Below are 18,691 nucleotides of genomic sequence, written 5' to 3'. Positions count from 1 at the left end.
GGAGCAGAGGCAGGGGGTCTGCAACAGGCTCAATTCCATGGGGGAGCCACCGTGCCCAACTGCCCATGCCCATGGCCTCAAGCTGCTCTCTCAAGCCGCTGCCCCTGTCCAGTTTAGAGGCCTGCCTATCCGCGCTCCATCCCAGACCTGTTTTGGGCATGCCCAGCTCTCCCCAGGCATGACTAGCCCTTCCCCAGTGGGGAACCTCACCTTCTTTTCCCCAGGGCCATCCTGCGTCAGGTTGAAAACAGGGAGGGTCCCTGTCACCACCAACCCCAGCCCCTGAAGGGAGAGGAGGAGGATGGGTCAGACCTCTGTGGCCAGCCATGCCCCGACCCTGAATGTTCAGAGCAAGGGTGTGGGGACAGGCCACCTCTCTTTCTCCTCTGTTTGGTTTACCACCATAAGGGGGCCCTCATGGGACCTGACCCTGTGGGCACATCCTGGGGGAAGGTCACCGGCCCCGCCCCTTCCTTGCCCCGAGGCCTTACCAGTGCGTCCTCGTATACGTTGGTCCATTGAACCTGCTTGGCCTCCTTGCCCGCCAGCACCATGGGCCTGCCCAATACATCTAGATATTCCTGGGGAGGTGGTGGGGGCAGGGGTGGGGGGTCAGGTCATGAGTCTGCCTCTCCCACTGTATCTTCCCTGTCCTGCCTCCCCATGTGTCAATTAGCCACCAGGGGGCGCTCTCATCACACAGCAGCCCATGGTTCCCACGACCCCGCGAAGCAAAGACAAGGGGCTGGGAGGAGGGGCGCCCCCACAGTCTCACCTGCGTGTTGATGCGAATGGCACCGATGGAAGGGATCTCAAAATAGTAACCTGTGAGGGAAGGGGAGGCAGAGGTGGGCCTGGGTGTTGCTTGGGATCCATGGCACAGGAGGCCCTGTACCCTGGGGTGTATCTGCAGCCCTGACTGGTCTCTCAGGTTCCCTCTCTTTTTGGTGTCATTTCCTCTGAACTCATGTCCCTTTAGTGCTCCCTGCCATTACCCTGTGAATGGGACCAATGACATGGAAGGGGCTGTGAGTGTAGGAGTGTAAGGAAGCAGAACTGGGATGAAAGGAGGAGCCTGAGGCTCCCTCATTCTAGGATGGCAGTGACATCCAGAGTCCACCTGGAAGCCAGGCCCAATTGCATGGAGAGTTGGATTGACCAGAAAACAGATGCAGGAGCAGACAAGCTAGGGACAGATGACCAATGGACAGTCAGATAGGCAGAAAGATGCTGAGTCAGATGGACAAGTTAGCCACATAGAGAGATGACCAGTCACATATACAGAAAGACAGACACTGGATGAACAAGCATCTGGAAAGCTGGACATATGAAGGACACGTGGACAACCAACCCAATGGATTGGCAGGACACGGCAGGCAGGGCTTGTGGCAGTGACACCCGGACAAGGTACCTTTGTTGGTGCAGGCCATCCACTGCAGGGGCGTGACGTCGTAGTTGTGCTGCCCCACGGAGAAAGTGAACACGCGCACCTGTTTGGGGCTTGAGGTTACTGCCGTGGCTGCCAGAGGACAGCCCTCCCCTGTACCAGGCCAGGTCAGGGCAGCCCCCACCTGGGCTGAGCCTCACCGTCCGGTTGGGCCAATTGTACTTCTCAAAGACGTCCTGTACGCGGTCCTCACCGCCGTCCGTGAACATCATGATCATCTTATTGCAGTTGGCACGAGTGATGTTGGACTGGGCAGGAGTAGGTGTGGGGTCAGGCAGCTTTCAGCCCCTCCCCGGTCCACGGGTGGGTCTCCTTCCCCAGAATGGGCCTGGCCCTCCGGCTCCCCTACCCCACAGTAGACGGCGCTATCTGCCCAACCTCCCTGTTGGGTGCTAACAAGGCCATCTATCTTGATTTCCCTGGTGTCACCAAGCCTGGGCCCTTGCCTGTCCCTGGCCACCCGCTCGCCCACCCAGGGGGCTCACATTCTGCAGCTGATCGAAGGCATACTCAAAGCCGGCCTTGTAGCCTGTGGTGCCCTTGGCCACCATGCCCTGCACAGCTTCCTTGAACACCTTCTTGTTACGCACGTTGGCCTGAACCAGGTGTGTGAAGCATGACACAGGCTGTGCCTTTTCGTTGAACTGCAGGGACAAGTGAGGGTGGTGAGTGGCCTCAGGCCGGCCCGGGCAGGCAGGGGTTGCATGGGGCAGGAGGGAGTGCCCGCCTACCGCCCTTGGCACTCACCGAGGCCACGTTCACATAGTCATCATCGGAGAGCGTGTCCAGCATCTCACAGACAGATGTCTTCATCAGCTTCAGGGTCAACCCGCTCACGCTGCCACTCCTGGGGGATGGATCACGGAGGCGCCTGGTCGGCCTCAGGCGTTCTCCTGCTGCTCCCCCATGATGTTCCCCAGCAGCAGATTCTAGCCCCTAGCCCCGCCCCCACCCCACCCGCCAGCATCGCTCACTCACACATCCACGATGATGACCATGTCCTTGGGCGATGAGGCCCCCTGGATATACCTGCCCAGGAGAAGCCTCAGTTAGGGCCAGCCTCACTGAGACCTTGTGGGTTCTTCCTTCCTTCACCCACATACTGATTCAACATGTTTCTATTGAGCATCCATGGCATGGGTCAAACAGGGTTCTAGGCACTGAGGATACCACATTTAATAAAGCAGACAGTCCTTGCCCATGGCATGAGTGACCTGGTCCCCCAACACGTGAACAACCCCAAGGAGGGGTGAGCAGGTGATCCAGAGAGAGGCTAGGAGGCCTGTTCCATGGCCTCAGTGGCTTGTCATTTCCCCTGGCCCGGGCTGAGGAGCCAAGGGCAGGGTCATAGCTGCGTAGGGGATTGAACAGGTGGCAGAGGAGGCCAGGGAGTACTGCAGGAGCGGCAGAGCAGAGGGTTGGGGTGCCTAGGGCTCAGATGGGTACAGCAGGGGCTGGCCAAACCCACAGAGGATACATCCACCCTGGGGAACCCCCACTAGCCCAATCCCTCAGTCCCGAGGGGGTGGAGTGCCAGGCCGTGGACGGGGGGCAGAGGCAGCTGGGAGGCCTGCCTGGGTGATGGGATCCATTTTCCAGTGGCAACGATGTGTGAAATGAAAATTGGATAGAGCTGGCTGCGCCCTGCTTGGAGGCCTGGTTATTGGGAGGGAGGGGAGCAGGCGGGAGAGCTGAGGGGGTGTCCCCGCCCAGCCCCTGCTTGCTTGCTCACCAGGGTCTCCTTCGGACATCGTACAGGTCGATTTTCTTGGGGGCTCGCCATGGGGTGGCTGTGGGAGGAGAGGAGGTGACTGGGGACAGGCAGGGAAGGGCCTGGGGCTGGTAGCAGGCCTTGCAGCAGTGGCCAGGCCACCCCGCAACCAGCAAGGTGACCATCCCGCCCATGCACCCCAGGATGAGGGGGCCGGGAGATGGAGGAGGGTGGGGTGCTGAGTGGACTGGGGAGATGGGCTAGCGCTCACCTGGATAGTAGCGAGTGACTCCCGTGGCACTGCCGAAGACCTGCCACAGGAGTGTGGGGTCCTGCCTGCGGTTCTCGATGAACACATTCTCCAGGGCCTCCGTCCAGTTGAGCTCATTGAGGATGACGGTGGCTAGGGGGGAAGCAGGGGGCTGGGGTGGGAAGCGCTTCGGCTGTTCTCCCGCTGAGGCTCATCACAGCGACACCCATGCACGTGCCTCTCACTTAGAAAGCCTCACCTGCTCTCTGCCTACCCAGGTCTCCCTCACTTCCCAGGGCTCAGCTGGGACTGCACCAGCTCCTCCAGGAAGACATCCTCGTCCTCATCCCAAGAAACAGCTCAGCCTACCCTTCGGCCAGGCTCCACATGATCAGGCAGGGCAGCTGTGGCCTGTGGCCCCTGCGGAGGGGCCACCCAGGTCGCAGGGAGCTATGAGCCGGGATGCCCATCCAGCCTGCTGCCTGGAGCTTGCGGCTGGTCCCCTGTGAGCTCACCCACTCAGCACGCACTCCGGGCTGCAGCCACAAGAAAGCAATTAAGGGCTCGATGATGGTGCTGGAATTATTCAGCTATTAAGGTACCTGATAAGCTGGAAGCCACTCAGCTCCATGATTAATCAACTGGGGCAAGGAGCAGGCAGGGGTGGGGGCGGGGACTCTTGGAGGGGCACGGGCTGTGCCATGATCCTGCTGCAACACTGGCACGTGCACTTCCACACACACACACACAGCCTGCACTTGTATACTGCATGCAGGTATACAACAGGTGTACCTATGTCTAACCTCTGTGTTTCCAGCCGGATGTGTCATCCCCTCACCCCCAAACCTACCTGCCCAGCAGCCTCACTGCTGCCATGGGCACAGGGGCACACATGCTCATACCTACACACCACTCTGCCGTTACAGGAGGACACCAATGGGTCCTGCTTTCACAACCCCCCACCACAAGTTACCCCCCCCTCCCCCTCCCTCAACCTCTGTGGCTGCACAGGTGTGACGCCCTGGCCAGACCCATCCCCTCCAACACAGAGCAAGGCTTCTCTCAGATGGATGGACTCCATCCATCCGGCAACCCGGGCAGAGACTTGGGATGGCTTAAGCAGTATGCAGCCCCCTAACTCAGGACAGCCCTAAATCTGCCCAATGTGTGTGTGTGGCACATGTTCTCACATGCGCAGTGTACCTGTCTCTGCGTGTGGGACACTCAGAAAAAACAGCAGGAGTTGGATACCTGCTACTGCCAGGCCTCTGTATTGCACCCCCTCCCCTAGGGGCTATTTCTTCCTCCAACTTCTCCCACCTCCTTTCTTTCCGGGTGGAGCCCTGACACCATCACCTCTCCCCGAAGATCCACTCCCCAAACGGGAACCAGAGCATTTCTTCCAAAGGCTCTGCTCTTCTTTTCAGAGAAGAAACCCTTAGAGCAGATGAAGAGCTGTGATTTATTTTTTATTTTATTTTATTTTTTGGCTGCACCGCCTGGCATGCAGGAGCTTAATTCCCCAACCAGGGATCGAACCCGTGCCCCCTGCGGTGGAAGCGCGGAGCCCTAACCACTGGACTGCCAGGGAATTCCCAGAGCTGTGATTTAAAGATACAGATGCTCCAGGCTCGGCCCACAGCCTAGGGGGCGACAATATATTCTGGGGCATTCTTCCCTCTGCTCTCTCTCTCCAGACTGGGGGGCCTCTGCTGTCTTGTCTGCTGTCTAGTCCTCCCCCTCTGCTCTCACTCCCTTCTCTCTGGCCCTGCAGCTTCCCTTAACTGACCATAATGTGAAAACAAAACACATTTCTAGCATTGGCTGTGCCTATTGAACAGTACGTTATGGTCCTGTTCCTAATTTAGAAACTTAGTGAGTTGTACAATTTCTATTTTTCTCTTTAAGGAAAAAATAAAGTCAGGCTCTCAAACGTTTCACACAGTACTGTCTGCCCTGGGAGAGTCTGCCTGGCAGGTCCCACCCCTCACTGGACCTCAGTTTCCCCATCTGCACATGAGAGGCTTAGAGCAGACAGACCATTCTGGGAGCCCCTCTAGCTGCTGCTGGCAGAGGGGTGTCCCTGACTCAGGTCAAGGGCCGAGAGGAGACCTGGCTGGGCTGTCCCTGCAGGTAGCCATGACCACATGTACGCTCACACATACACTGTGAGACACACCTGGAGAGGGCGTGCTGCTCAGCCCTGTGACCACACACACACACTCACGTGCCCACACCCTCAGATCACACTGAGCTTGGAAATGGGGACCATGCCCCCTCAGGCAGGCGATTACAGATTTAATTAAAAGTGACACAGTAAATAAAAAACATATAAAATGTAATTTGTGTGGGTAGCGAGGGGTGACTGGGGAGGGCGGTGTGGCTCCTGTTTTAATTAGCGTGCCTGCCTGTGATAGTGCCCCTCGACTGGCTCGGGCAGGTGGCCTGTGGGCGGCCCTTGGAGGGTGTGGGGGGCATCCGCCCTCACTCCTGCCTGAGGCTGCCCAGAAGGCCTGGCTGACCCTAAAGGTGGAGGGGCCTCCCTGAGAACCCTGGAGGATTCCCTGCTTTCTGAAGACCACGCAGAAGTTCTGGGACCTTTGCTTCAAGAACCTCCACCCAGTGGGCCCCTTGGATTCTGAGGCTACCCTGTAGGTGCCCATAGAATTGTGTCAGAAGCAAGAGACTCCGGGGCCTTAAATCCTGCAGCTAGAGTTCCCCATTCAGTGTTTGACTCTTGGCCTCTTCTCCCTACACCTCCCAAGTTCTTCAGGAAGTTCATCCTCTTGTCTGACTCAAATCCTTCTAGCTGTAGTGACCTGGTTTCCCCATTGTGCAAAGCTATACTGTCCCTGGAGCTTGGAATCTCAACCACCCTCTACTCAATCCCCCTGACCTCCATCTCCACCTCCCCCTGCTCACCAAGGAGAAGGAGGGAGGTGTTAACAGGGTTGGTGTCTGTGAATGAGAAGTTGCTCCCTGTCCTGTGCCCATCTGATGTGGTAGCCCCTCAACCCTTCCTGCATGGGGCCAGGGAATGGGAGAGGGTAGGGAGGAGCTGCTCTGGGGACAGGTGGGGACTTGGCCCAGCACGTCGGGGGAAGAGTTGTGTGCATGCATTTGTGTGAGCACGTGTATACACATGGGCAGGAGACCGTGCATGCATAGGGGTGAGAGGCTCGGTGTTTTGTGTCTTGCTGAGAGTTAGCGTAAGGCTGTGCCTGAGAGTGGCTTGATGCCTGCGTATGGGCGGGTCTGAGAGGTGAGCATGTGTGACCTTGGGTGTAGGGGGCTGAAGGTGGATGGGCACCTGGGACCTGGCGGTGCCCAGGCAGCGGGCCTAGCCCCCATGGTGGGTGGGGAGGGCTGCTCCCGATCACTCTGCACACTCACAGCCTTTGTAGATGTCCGTGGGGATCTGCACAGCCGTGTATGAATAGTTGACCTTGTTCTTGAAGTTTGAGTCCTCAATGAAGTCCAGCCGTAGGGTGCTGGCCTTGGACCCCCTTTCCACATCCTCACTCTCAGGGTCGTCCTGTGGAAAGGGACCCCCCAACCATGGCAGTGTCAGGGCTGGGAAATGGTGGAGTGGGGTTGGATAGAACTGCAGGCAGGGGGGCCAGAATCTAGGAGATAGGGGCATCTCAGAATCAGAGACTACTGCAGAGACAGAGAGAGAGACACAGGGACAGAGAGACATGGGGTATGGACCCCTTGCCTGGGAGGCCCGTGACACCCACCTGCCCCACCCACCATCCCCACATTTGCTAAACCCAAATTCCAGAGCCAAGACCAAACCAAACCCTTCCTCACATCCTTGAAAAACAATTATCAGCAAAGGAGGCAAATCTTGGAGCTAGAGAGAAGGAGTGGGCTGCAGACCCCCTGCTCATATGGACTTGCCTTGTGTAATCACAGGGCGGCCTCAGCACTCCATCCCAGGAGCTTTGCAACATACACACCTCAACTTGGCCCCACCTATCCCCTGCATGGAGTTCCTTTGGCACCAGGGAGAGGTCCCTAGCCTCATCTGGGGGAGGGGCACCAACCTCTGCAGCAGGGTGGCTCTAGGGGCTGAGCTGGAGAGTGGGGAGTCCTGGGGAGAGCTGGACTAGGGTAGGGGCTAGCACTGATACCTGGTAACCTCCAGAAGGAGGGTCTGTGGTGCCTGCTAGCAGCAGGACTATAAAGGCCCCCGTTGACTTTCTAAAATGAGTCGCAGCCGTCTGACAGGTGCCAATTACAGCATCTCTCGGCCAGGCAGGCTGGGCATGCGCCGTGCGCCCCCGCCCACCACCACAGGCGGGCAGGAGTGGGTCTGCGACTATAGTGTTGATGCCGCAGCCGAAGTGGGGGGTGGGCAGGCACGGGTGCAGGTGTGCAAGGGGGAAGGGAAGATGGAGGTAGAGAGTGAAGGGGAAGACAGAGAGAGAAAAGCCAGATGGGGAGGCAAGGAGAGATGGAGAGCCAGGCGAGGTAGGCGCAGAGCTGGGGGTCTTTGTGCCCTGGGAGGAGGGAGTGTAAGCAGCTGAACCAGCCACATGTTCCCTCACTGCCCCTCAACGCCCCTGTGACCACCTTCAGCACCAGGCTCAGCTCATTTCCTCTCCCCAGTGGATCTCACGTGACGGCCGACCCCACTGCTCACTGGGTCCTGGGCACACCCCTCGTGTTCCTGCCGCCAGGCTGTCTGTCTGGGGAAAGGGTGATCGTGCCTCCCCACCCAGCCAGCTGTGCTCTCCCCACCCAGGGAGTGCTCTGGGTGCACCCTCAGGCCTGGGGAATGAATTACTGCCTGGATGGTGGGTGCAGCTGGCTGGAGGGCCTGCAGCAAACAACCTTTTCATCTCTTAAAGATTGGATTTTGTAACAGCAAAATCCAAGCCATCTACTGCCCTGCCATTGCCCCTCACCCAGTGTGCCACCCCTCTGCCCACCTCGGCACACCCTAAGAGGACCCTCAGAAGCTCCTGGATGCTGGATAAAGCTGGGGCAGGCAGCTGCTGAGCATGGAGGCCAGAGCAGGGAGCCGGCCGCCTCTGAGGTATGAGCCACTCACGTTCTGCTGGGAGGAGGGGGAAGTGCGGGAGAAGAAAGCCCCCGAAATGTCAGCGGCATATGAAGGGCGCTGGAAAATTTAATCTCCCAACTTTCCCAACTAATGTGACATTTGGATTCTGTTCTGATAAGCTATCAGCTGGCGAACTTTTTCCTTCCTTCTTTCCCCCCTACCCCCACCTTCTGGCTGGTAATTTAAAAGTAAATGGTCTAGAAAGATCTCTAACTGTACCTCTGGCAAAGATTAAAAAAACAAAACAACATAACAGGCAGGAGAGCTGGGGAATGTGTGCGTGCTGATATTTATACCGGGGCTGGGAGGGCTGGGATTTTGGCCTAACTGACCCTGGCCCAGCCCCACCCGGGGTGAATCTCCCTCCCTGTGCTGTCCCTAGCCCCCCAGCAGATGTCCAAGGGGCTGGGGGCAGGGAGTCAGTGATTTAGAGCCAGAGGTTGGGGGCTGGGAGCAGGGAGTCCAGGGAGGGGGCCGGGCACCAGACTGGCCAAGGAGACCCCTCAGTGTCACCCCGACGCCCAGGGGCTTTGTACGGTGGGCAACTGCAGTCTCCTGGTTTATATTTAATGCACTGATTGCTAAAATTACAGCCCGCTGCTGAGGGGGGTAAGGAATTAGATTCAGGGTCTAATTAAAGGTTTGTTCTTCATTTGAATTTCAGATTCCAGCTTTAATTTTAGCAACTTCTCTGGGAGCCACGGAGGCTCAGCCAAGGGGGACGCACACCTGCTTTAGCCCACCCACCCCTCCTTCTCTGCGGCCCTGCCTGCCTGCCCTCCTGAAGGCTCACCAAGGCCAGCCTGGCACCACAGACCCTCTGCAGGAATCCCTTCCTGCCTGCCCACCTCTTGGTGCCATTGGATACCTCCTGCTCGCCCCAGGCAACCCCCCAGGCCAATAGGCCCAGGAGTGGGAGTCTAGCTGTTGGGTCTTCTGCACCAGCCAGCACAGGTGGGGCCCCAGAGACTGAGTTGTGACACCTCTGTTTACAGAGGAAATAACCGGGTTCAACTACTTTTGCCTCAAAAGCAGGCAGATGAATTTGGGCCTTGACAGGTTCACCAAAACAGTCTGTTCCATGTGCCCTGCACCCTCAGACACTCTTGTCTCCTCTGTAGACCCTCTCACACCCCAAATGGTCACACTTTCATGGGAGTCCTCTGGTGACGGGGACCTCTCTCTGTCACAGGGCCGCCCAAGCAGACGTGAACCAGTCAGTGAGGCAGAAGAGCAGTGTAGCTCTGGGTTCTCCGGTCAGTCCCAGCACCACCGCTTGCGGGGTGGTGACCCCTGATGAGTCAGAGCCCTCTCCTTCATCTGAAGAACAGGCACAGGGACTGGGCTGCCTCTACAGCTGGGGCGAGACTGACTTAGCCCAGGGCCAACTCTGATCGTGGGGCCAGGCTGTGGGGTGGTCAGCACACGGAAGCCACTTTCCCCTCACCGCAGGGAAGGGTACCTGCACTCACCTGAAACACACCTGCATCCCGGCCCCGCCTGCCTACCTCCAGGAAGCCCTCCCCACCTGCTCCCTCTCTCCCCTACTCTCGCAGCACTCAGCAGCCCTCTGTCCTCCCGATGCTGGCACCTGAACTGACCTAGGGGAGGAGGTCCAAGAGCCTCACCACCCTGCCCAGGGATGGGGCTGGGCCCGCCCCACACTGTACAGTGAAGCTGTGCCCCTTGGTGCCACAGAGACACAGCCCTGGAGGGGTCAGGGCCTCTAGGGAATTGTGGGAGGTGTAGGGCGGGGACCTGTGCAGCCACAACTCTGCAAGGCCAAGCTCAGAATGCTGAAGAGTGCTGAGTCCTAACACTCATTTTACAGCCAAGGCCATGAGGTCCCAGAGAGGGGGGTGTGGCTCTGGCAGCTCCCCATCCCTGCCAGCATGGGAGGGGGCACTTACCAGCTCAGCGTCGGCCTTGGCGTCATAGTACACGATGTCTTCCTCCTGGTGGGGAAGAGACGCCTCAACACTCATGGTCTCCTGAGGTGCGGCCAGGACCCCCAGCTCTAAGGCCTGGATTCCTCAGATTCCTCTGGGGCAGAGACTGCTCCCTTACCCATCCAGAGCTGCCATCCAGGGAGGGCTGGATGAGTCAGGCTGGATGCCCCACCCACACCCCAGCCAGACCGTCCTCAGGAGCTCTCACAGGCACCAGGAGGATGTGGTACCCCGGGTCGGTACCCCCGGGGCTCCCTGACTCTAGGATCAGGGTCTCTGCACCGCATCCCTGCTGGGAGGTAGGGTTAGGGCCAGCCTATCTGCAGAGACTCTGGCTGAGGCAGTACCAAGGGGGAATTGAGGAAGATGGAAAAATAGAGCCGAGTCTGGGAAAGAGTGAAATAATGACTCGACACCGCATCTTCCAATTTCTTCTATTAAAAAGCCTGCTCATTACGAGCATGTACTTATTAATTATCTGTGATTTGTTGTGAAATGCAAGGGGGTTTACACAACAGGAGCGGGAGAAAACAAAGCCCGGCCCCCGTGCCTGCCTCCCAGCCCTTGCCTGCCTTTGCTAGCACCGCGTGTCCTGGCCTCGCCCGCCTGCCCGCCGCCTGGGTTCTCAGCCATCTGCACATCATAATCACCGGCCACCCCAGGGACCCGTAACACAAACGGGCTAATTTCATGTTTAATGATCTTTAATCAGAACTGAGCATGGCTGCTAGCGGCTGCCAGAAGGTAAATCTGGTGCCATCAGGTGCCACCCGCTCAGGAGGGGCCACCCCACCCCTGCCTTGATAGGCCCTAAGGCCAGGACACAAGATAGGGCCACTGTCCGAGTCACCCTCCCCTGGTGCTCCTCAGCCCTGTTTTGCACAGCAAAAACCTGCAGCATGGCCCTGGCAGCCCCTTGTTCACTGGGAGCCTGTTTCTTTGTGGTCTGTAAATGGGGGTGATGACCAAGTGTGCTCCCAAGGGTCTGGCTGTAAAACAGCAAGCACAGAGCCAGCACTTACTCCATGGTGGGTCACCCCTTGCCTGGGCCTGGCTGGGCCCCATGTGCTGTGTGACCTCAGGGCTGCACTGTTCCCTCTCTGAGCTCAGGCTCCTCATGGAGGGAGGGACTTAGCCTTGGTGACTGTCCAGGTGCTGGGTCTGAGGCCATGGTTTGAGGTGGTTGGTACCGGGGCTAGTTGTGGGGAACAGTCACGGGTTCTCTCCCACCAGAGGTCTGGGGGGTGCAGGCCACTGGCTGGACCTATAGGTATAGTCCAAGCATTCTGGAGCATTGACTATAGGCCTGGCACCATGCCTGGGCAAGACCACACCTCCTGATGACTGAAAGACCGAAGTTTCAGTCCTGTGAAGTATCTGCTGTGTCTAGCTAGGCCTCACACACACTGCAGTACAGGGTTCTCTCAACAGCCCTATGACCCCATTATACAGGTGAGGAAGCTAAGGCAGGGATAAAAAAGGTGTTGCACCCTGGCTCCATTCTGCCTTCTCGACTCATCTCCAACCCCTCCCACACCTGCCCAACCACCAGTCCAGAGAGACTGGAGCTCAGGTGGGCCCGGGGTGGGGGTGAGGGCCAGGGCCCAGGCTCCAGGGTGCTCAGCCTTTCCCTGGGCCCAGCTCTGACCCAAGCGCGTAATGAAAGCTGACATTACATCAAACACAATAAGGAGTTTCAGTTGATGAAGATCATTCCTGAACACACAAACCTATTAAACCAAGGGGAAAAAAATATCAATTCAACACAGTCGCTGGCGAAAAGAAAATGTGATTTGTTATCTAAAAGGGGGTTATAAACACGGCTCTGATGCTCTTTCCCTCTGTAATGAAAATAGGCAGGCACAGTGGGAGGACTGCAGATTAGAACATAGGGCTTCACTCACCAACTTTTTAGGCAAACCTTCTGCAAGGGCGGGAAAGGGCATGGGTGATGGGTGGGGGTCGGTGGCTCTAGGCCTCCAGAGTGACCTTCACGGTGACCCTCCTCTGGGCTCCCCTCACAGACCATGCCTGGGTCCTGCCTGACCTGGGCTGTCCCTGGGGCACCTGGCATTCACTTGGGCCACCCCTCCAGCTACTCCAATGGCTCCCTTTGTCTCTTTGTCCTGCTGTTTCATGGACTCAGTGGAGGATGAGATGTTGATGGCATCAGTGACACAGGGGGAATGTATCACACAGAAGGATTCTAGCCCCCCCTTCAGACTGCAGGTGAGGCTCAGGAATCTGTATGCAGTCTTGGTGCCCCAGGGGCTCAGATACACGTGGGCAGGACTCCTCCCTACCTCTCCCATCTTGAGAGGGCCCATGTCCCTTCCTTGGTAGAGAGTGGCATTAGCTATGGATGGTGGCGGGCAAGGTCACATGTGTGAAAGTACAGTGTAAACCCAGCTGTGGTCGCTATGTTTGATATGATGTGGAGCTGGGGACAGGGCAGGATGGGACCATTAGGGTCTGGTAGGAGGGTCCCTGGAAAGGCCTCTGTGTCTGCTTTGGGCTGCAGGTGCCCAGTGTCCACCACTAGTGCCCTGTCTCTGGGACACAACAAGGAGGTGGTACCACCTAGCGATTATGTGCAGGGGACTTGGCAAAGGGTCCTGGCCTCAAATCCTGACCTGAACGTGTGAGCTCTGGGATTCTGAGCAGTGAGTGAAGACCGAGGCTGAAGCCTCACAAGTCCCTGTGGCCCCATGAGGACTCCTGGAGGTCACCTCCATCTCACCGATGAGGCAAGGGTGCCTGTTAAACCCTTCAGCCTCAGTAAGGCTTTACCTCAGGGTTTTGATTTTCCACTTGTAAAATCAGAATGATGATGCTAGGAGGACAGGGAGTGAGGACTCTCCAGGGGTTCGGGCCAACCCAACCCATGAGTGGCCCCCTTAAGCTTGTAACTTCACAGGCCCGGGAGGGGTCTGAATGTGGAAGAAACCCTCTGGTTGGGGTGAAACGTGTGTCCTTAATGTCCAGGGTACACACCTCTGACACCCCCTCCATTACGTGGTATTTTAGGGGCCATTTTGCACAAACTGGGCAGGGAGTGGGGGGAATCACCCCCTCTGAACTCACACACATGCCTCCCCGCAAAGTGGATTTCTGTGCATACACGACACATGAGGAGTGGGGCTAGGGGGCCCACACGGCCCTTGTATAGATGACACACACAGTCTCCTTAGCTGGAGCTGAGCCCAAGAGAGAGCATGAGGGATGCTGGCAGGTGGGCAGCAGGGTGAGGAAGTGAGAGTGGGGTGAGCATGGGGAATAGCAGTTGGCATCTACGTTTGGTGCCATGGAAGGCGGCTGCTGTGGCTTGGTCAGACCTGACTGCTTGCTGCTTGCTCACCAGGCCCCTGTGCAGGACCCAGGCAGCTACCCGGCTGCACCAGTGAGGACGCTTGGCCTTCCTGCCCTGGCTCACTGCCAGCTCAGCTCAGCCAAGAGGACGGTTTTCTGAGAGAGCCGTCTGTCACAGGCTTGGCAGAGAGGCAGGCAGCAGGCCCTGTGGCTGGGGCAGACCTCAGGCCGGGGGAGCCACCTGTCCTGTCCAGCCGGCTCCTTGGCCTGGCCCAGCCTTCGCAGCCTTCTCTTTAGGTTCCCAGGCAGAGCTATGTCTCCTGTTAGACTCCCAGGGCAGCGCTTTGTCTCCTGCAGGCTCTGGGGCTGGCACTGAGGCCCTGGAACCAATGGCCTCTCCTGCCTCCCCGACCCATGCCCTGGCCCAGTTCCTCCTTGGTGGCCGTCTAGATAGCAGATAATACGGGCACAGTGAGGTGCTGGCACCAGGCACAGTGTCCGGCAGGCGGGCCATCTTCATCCACCCTAAGTGTTATGGGCACCAAAGCACCTGCTGCCTGTCTACAGCGGCCATGGGAGGTGCTGCCTGCTAACAAGGGCCGTGGTGACCAAGGGCTGCAGCTAGGGCTGTGGCTACAGTTTCCCTACCCTTGCCATGGCAAGGAGTGTGAGGTCATGACCTGGGACTAGGGAGAGGAGCATGGCTTCACATCCAGATATTTTCCCCTCACTCTCTTGTCTCTCTTGACCTTGCAGACTCCAGGATCCCCCAAGTCCCTGGGCTGGTGTCAATGGTGTGATTGTGTGTGTGTGTGTGTATGTATGTTTGTGTGTATGTGTGTATACCATTGCCCGTTTCTCAGAGGTCTGCATGCAAACCTACTGTGTGCTATTGACACAGGCAGGGCCACACCCTACTGATCATGCAGTGGATTCCAGTCTGGCCCCATGGGTCAAGGGTTTCCTCTGTGCCCAGAACTGCTGACTGCCATCCTCCCCACCTCAGAGGTAAGAAGACTGAGGCCCTGGTCACTCTGTCCACAGGGCACCTGGCTGGGCACATGGACAGGTGATGGGCAGCACTGAGTCAGGCTCAACTGCTTCTGGCCAAGGGGAGCCAGATGGGGCAGACAGATGAACCCACTGGGCCACTGGCCTGAGGGAGCCTGCACTGGGAACCATCTGTGATGGGGCACCAAAGGTGGGTGCTGTGGGCAGTGGGGGCTAATCCTAGAGTTGTGGCCAGAAAGAGGAGCTCTAGGGAGTTAACTGGAATGGAAGGTGTTGCCCTTCTGAAGGAGGTAAGGGCATTCCTAAGAAGGCCTGGCTTGTGTAAAGGGCCTGAGTTTGCCACTGGGTGTGCTCCTGAATGCTGGGAAGGAACATGACTCCTTATTGGTCACCTCCTGAACGTTGCTGGGAAGGACATAGTTTCAAGGGTGGGTGGTATGCCTTCAAGGGACAAAACACCATCCTTTCTGCAGCCTGAAGTCCCCATATCCCCCCTGGCATGGACAGTCTGCACCCTGGCAGCTCTCCCTGGCAGCCCAGGCAGGGCTGGCTGGCAAGTCAGCTAATGGGCCCATCATTAGCACTGATGCCTTTTAGCCCGGCAGCTGGGCAGCTCAGCGCTCCTGGGGAAGAGAAGGGCCCTGACCTTGCAGCTGGAAAGGAGGGGACGCCTACAGCTCCACCCTGCCCAAGATACCTGTGGGACAGACAAACAGGTAGACTAATGGACTGGTGGGGGTGGGCAACGAGCATCAGGCAAACAAGGCTGGGCCCAGCTGGCCCTGTGGTCACACCCATAGCTGGGGGCATCTCAGGTCAAGCCAGGGGGATGGGGCCAGCAGAGCCCTCTCCTGCCTTAGGACAGACGCACCCAGAGCCTATGGGCTGGTGTGGCCAGAGATGCACCCATACCATCACCAACTTGCACCTACATGGCCTGATGTGTGGACCGACCCTTTCACACATCACACCTGAGCTGACAGATAGCCCCCAACACCACCTGGTCATTTGCCAGATGGGGAAACTGAAGCCCAGAGAGGGGTGAGCCCTTGCTGGGTCCCGCAGGGACCCAGTGTGCAGGGAGTGGGTCCTCAAGTAGCACCGTCTCAGCATCCCCTGGACACCCTGAGACCTGGGCCTTCCTTCCCACTAGGCCCCTGTGGTGCCCACTCTGGCCTGCAATAAGCCGTTTCTGTCTTGGAGTAGCTGAAAATCAGGGGTCAGGGGTCCAATAGGATGATCCTTGGAAATCCTGGGCTTTCTGCAGAGTCAGGAAGAAAAAACAGGTTTGGGGCCGAGGCAGCCTCTTCGTCTTCCTGTTTGGGGCCTACACTGGGAGGGAGAGAAAGCCAGGCCGAGGGCTTTCATTCCCTTATTTCCTGATTCCTTCATTCCCTCTCCTGTGCCTGCTCTGCTCGTCTGTCCTGGGTGGGGAGGGGAGGAAGCAGGTATGTCAGAAACAAAAGAAGGGACAGAGCAGGAGCCAAGGGTTCTGGATGCCCAGAAGGTGGAGGGGCTGATGGGCTGGGGAGCAGAAGTAGCCTCACTGGGAAGAGGCAAGACAAGCTGGGCTTTCAAAAGGAGGAACGGAGGGCATTCTGGGTGGAGAGATCAAGAATGGGTCTGGAGTGAGGTGTTCGGTGTGGCTGGAGCACAGGGGGAGGGGAGGGAGGAGGCAGGTTGACGAGAGAGGCAGGGACAGCCAGATCCTGGGGCCTCGAGCGCAGGCTCAGGCTGGGCGTTGCAGGGAGTCGCCAGGGTGAGGTTATCTGCAGGTGGGGGCACATCCAAGTGGCCAGGGAGTGCAAATGGAGGCTGCTGTGTGTATTTCTGATCAAGAGGCTCAGGAGGCACAGTGGCCCAGGGATGGGTTTGTAGTGCTGGAATGGGGAGCGAGAAAAAGCCCAGCCCCCAGCTCCCAGGGAGGGAGGATCTGTCCAGGGAGTCATTAGTTCGTTAATGTGTTCACTGTAAACAAACATCTGTTACTCACAACCCCATGTGAGCTCCCTGAGGGCAGCACCCAGCACCCACCAGGCAGCAAAGGAAGAGTGCTATGGTGTGCGCTCAGGGTGGCCTGGGGGGATGGGGACTGGGGAGAAGGAACAGGTTTAGGGGGCAGGCACCCCCTGGCACCTGACGGCCCAGCTGTGAGACTCTGCCCCCAACAGGTGACCTCAGGTAGGTCTAACCACTCTGTGCCTCAGGGTTCTCATCAGTTAAGTAGGGATAATAATCCCTCCCGCCTCCTAGAGGTGCCAGGCTCAGAGCTGGAGTGAGTCAAGGCCTCCCCGCTCCCCCTTATTGGCCCCTGGGTCCTAGGGGGCAGCTCTTGGTGCCTCTCCCTGCATTTAGCACAGAGACCACTGGGAGGCGTGGCCCACATGCCTGAGCGGCTGTGGAGGACACAGCGAGCCCTGCCAACTGGTCTGGTCCCCGAGGGTTCCGTCATCCTTGGCATCGGGGGTTTCCTGAGTCTGGGAGGAACGCTGCCTCAGTCTCTCTTCTGGTTTACTGTTATCCTCTGACAGGAAAGGTGCAGGTGTGTCCAGTCTTGTCCAAATCAAACACAAGCTGCCTGAATATGTGAGCCACCTGGGTGTGAGGTTGGGGGTCAATGAGGCTTTCCTTCCCTCCTCCACATTCTGGGCCCTTCTGTCCTCAAAAAGAGTCCTGCTCCCAGCTTCTCACGCCTCCACTTGCTCCGCACCTGAGCCCCTTCTGAGCTTTGCTGGCGGAAGGAGAGGATTTAGTGGCTGTGACAGCCTGGTCCCTGATCCCAGCCTGGCAGCCTTCTGGAAGACAGGCTGCTGCTTGGGGAAGTCTGGGAAGGGGATAGGGTCCCTTTCCCCCAGCATCTCTTCCAGGTCAGTGTATTAAAGCCTGGGAAGTCCTGGAGTCAAGAGGCCTCTCTGCCCCAGGGGCTGTCCAAGGAGCCTGTGCACCTCCTTAACCACCAAGGGGACGCCAACTTTGGGGAGCATCACTTCAGAGCAGCCTATCTGCTCATGGGGGACTCCATAGCTCCTCTGGGAGCTGGGAGTGGAATGAGACGTTCATATCTGCATCCTGTGTCCCAGCACCAAGGGGAGCCTCAGGGCTTCCCTGGTGGCGCAGTGGTTGAGAATCTGCCTGCCAATGCAGGGCACACGGGTTCGAGCCCTGGTCTGGGAAAATGCCACATGCCACGGAGCAGCTGGGCCCGTGAGCCACAACTACTGAGCCTGCGCGTCTGGAGCCTGTGCTCCGCAACAAGAGAGGCCACAATAGTGAGAGGCCCGCGCACCGCGATGAAGAGTGGCCCCCGCTTGCCGCAACTAGAGAAAGCCCTCGCACAGAAATGAAGACCCAACACAGCCAAAAATAAATAAATAAATTAAAAAAAAAAAAAAGGGGGAGCCTCAAATGTTTGCTGAACATTGGGCAAAGGTTCCCGGCTCCACCCCACAGAGCCCTTGGTGCCCTTCCAGTGGGTCTGGGCAGCCTCCCTCTCCCTCCTCCCCTGCATGCACATCCACCCTTGCTGCAGGTGGGCAGGGCCTAGGGGTTGGGGAGGGCACTGCAGTTCTTACCTTGATGTTGTCCTGCCAGCGGTGGGCTTTCTGGAAGTTCTCTGCAGCATCAGCCAATCTCTGAGGGACAGAGCACAGGGAGGTCAGAGACTGAGGAAGGTCTGTGCCCAGCCCAAAGCCTTTTCCATCCCCAGCAGTCCCTGGGGCCAGGCTGGCTCAGGGACTCCCTGGATATCGTGCCAGACTCCCAGAGATTCCTTGGCCCCAGACATTCTCCAGCTTGCTGTGTGGGCCCTTCCCCCATCCACATCGGGCTCCCACAGGAAAGGTGAAGCCTGCACAGACCTGAGTGGCATCTCCACGGGACTCCCTGGACTTCAGCTCAGCCACATTTCCTGCCCACAGGAAGGCAGGGGGACCCCTGAGGCATA

General features: G+C 58.1%; 1 protein-coding gene across 7 annotated transcripts in view; it reads right to left on the bottom strand.

The window, feature by feature from the left end:
- CACNA2D2 (calcium voltage-gated channel auxiliary subunit alpha2delta 2) overlaps positions 1 to 18,691 on the bottom strand; it is a 138,883-nt gene that overhangs the window by 14,332 nt on the left and 105,860 nt on the right. For 6 of the 7 annotated variants that reach the window (XM_082346735.1, XM_082346734.1, XM_082346740.1 and 3 more), the window contains exons 4-16: positions 18,321 to 18,380; positions 10,390 to 10,434; positions 6,802 to 6,943; positions 3,430 to 3,561; positions 3,180 to 3,237; positions 2,426 to 2,476; positions 2,195 to 2,294; positions 1,933 to 2,091; positions 1,588 to 1,695; positions 1,412 to 1,490; positions 776 to 825; positions 492 to 581; positions 211 to 282 (exon numbers count right to left, since the gene is read on the bottom strand). In XM_082346735.1, the coding sequence (XP_082202861.1) occupies positions 211 to 282; positions 492 to 581; positions 776 to 825; positions 1,412 to 1,490; positions 1,588 to 1,695; positions 1,933 to 2,091; positions 2,195 to 2,294; positions 2,426 to 2,476; positions 3,180 to 3,237; positions 3,430 to 3,561; positions 6,802 to 6,943; positions 10,390 to 10,434; positions 18,321 to 18,380 (1,146 nt within the window). The remainder of the gene's footprint in view (positions 1 to 210; positions 283 to 491; positions 582 to 775; positions 826 to 1,411; positions 1,491 to 1,587; positions 1,696 to 1,932; positions 2,092 to 2,194; positions 2,295 to 2,425; positions 2,477 to 3,179; positions 3,238 to 3,429; positions 3,562 to 6,801; positions 6,944 to 10,389; positions 10,435 to 18,320; positions 18,381 to 18,691) is intronic. The other variant, XM_082346737.1, reaches the window with a different exon arrangement.

This window comes from Balaenoptera borealis, assembly GCF_965194805.1.
Source record: "Balaenoptera borealis genome assembly, chromosome: 12".
NCBI lineage: Eukaryota > Metazoa > Chordata > Mammalia > Artiodactyla > Balaenopteridae > Balaenoptera > Balaenoptera borealis.
Note: the sequence above shows the minus strand (reverse complement) of the source record. Positions and strands in the feature narration are given on the sequence as shown.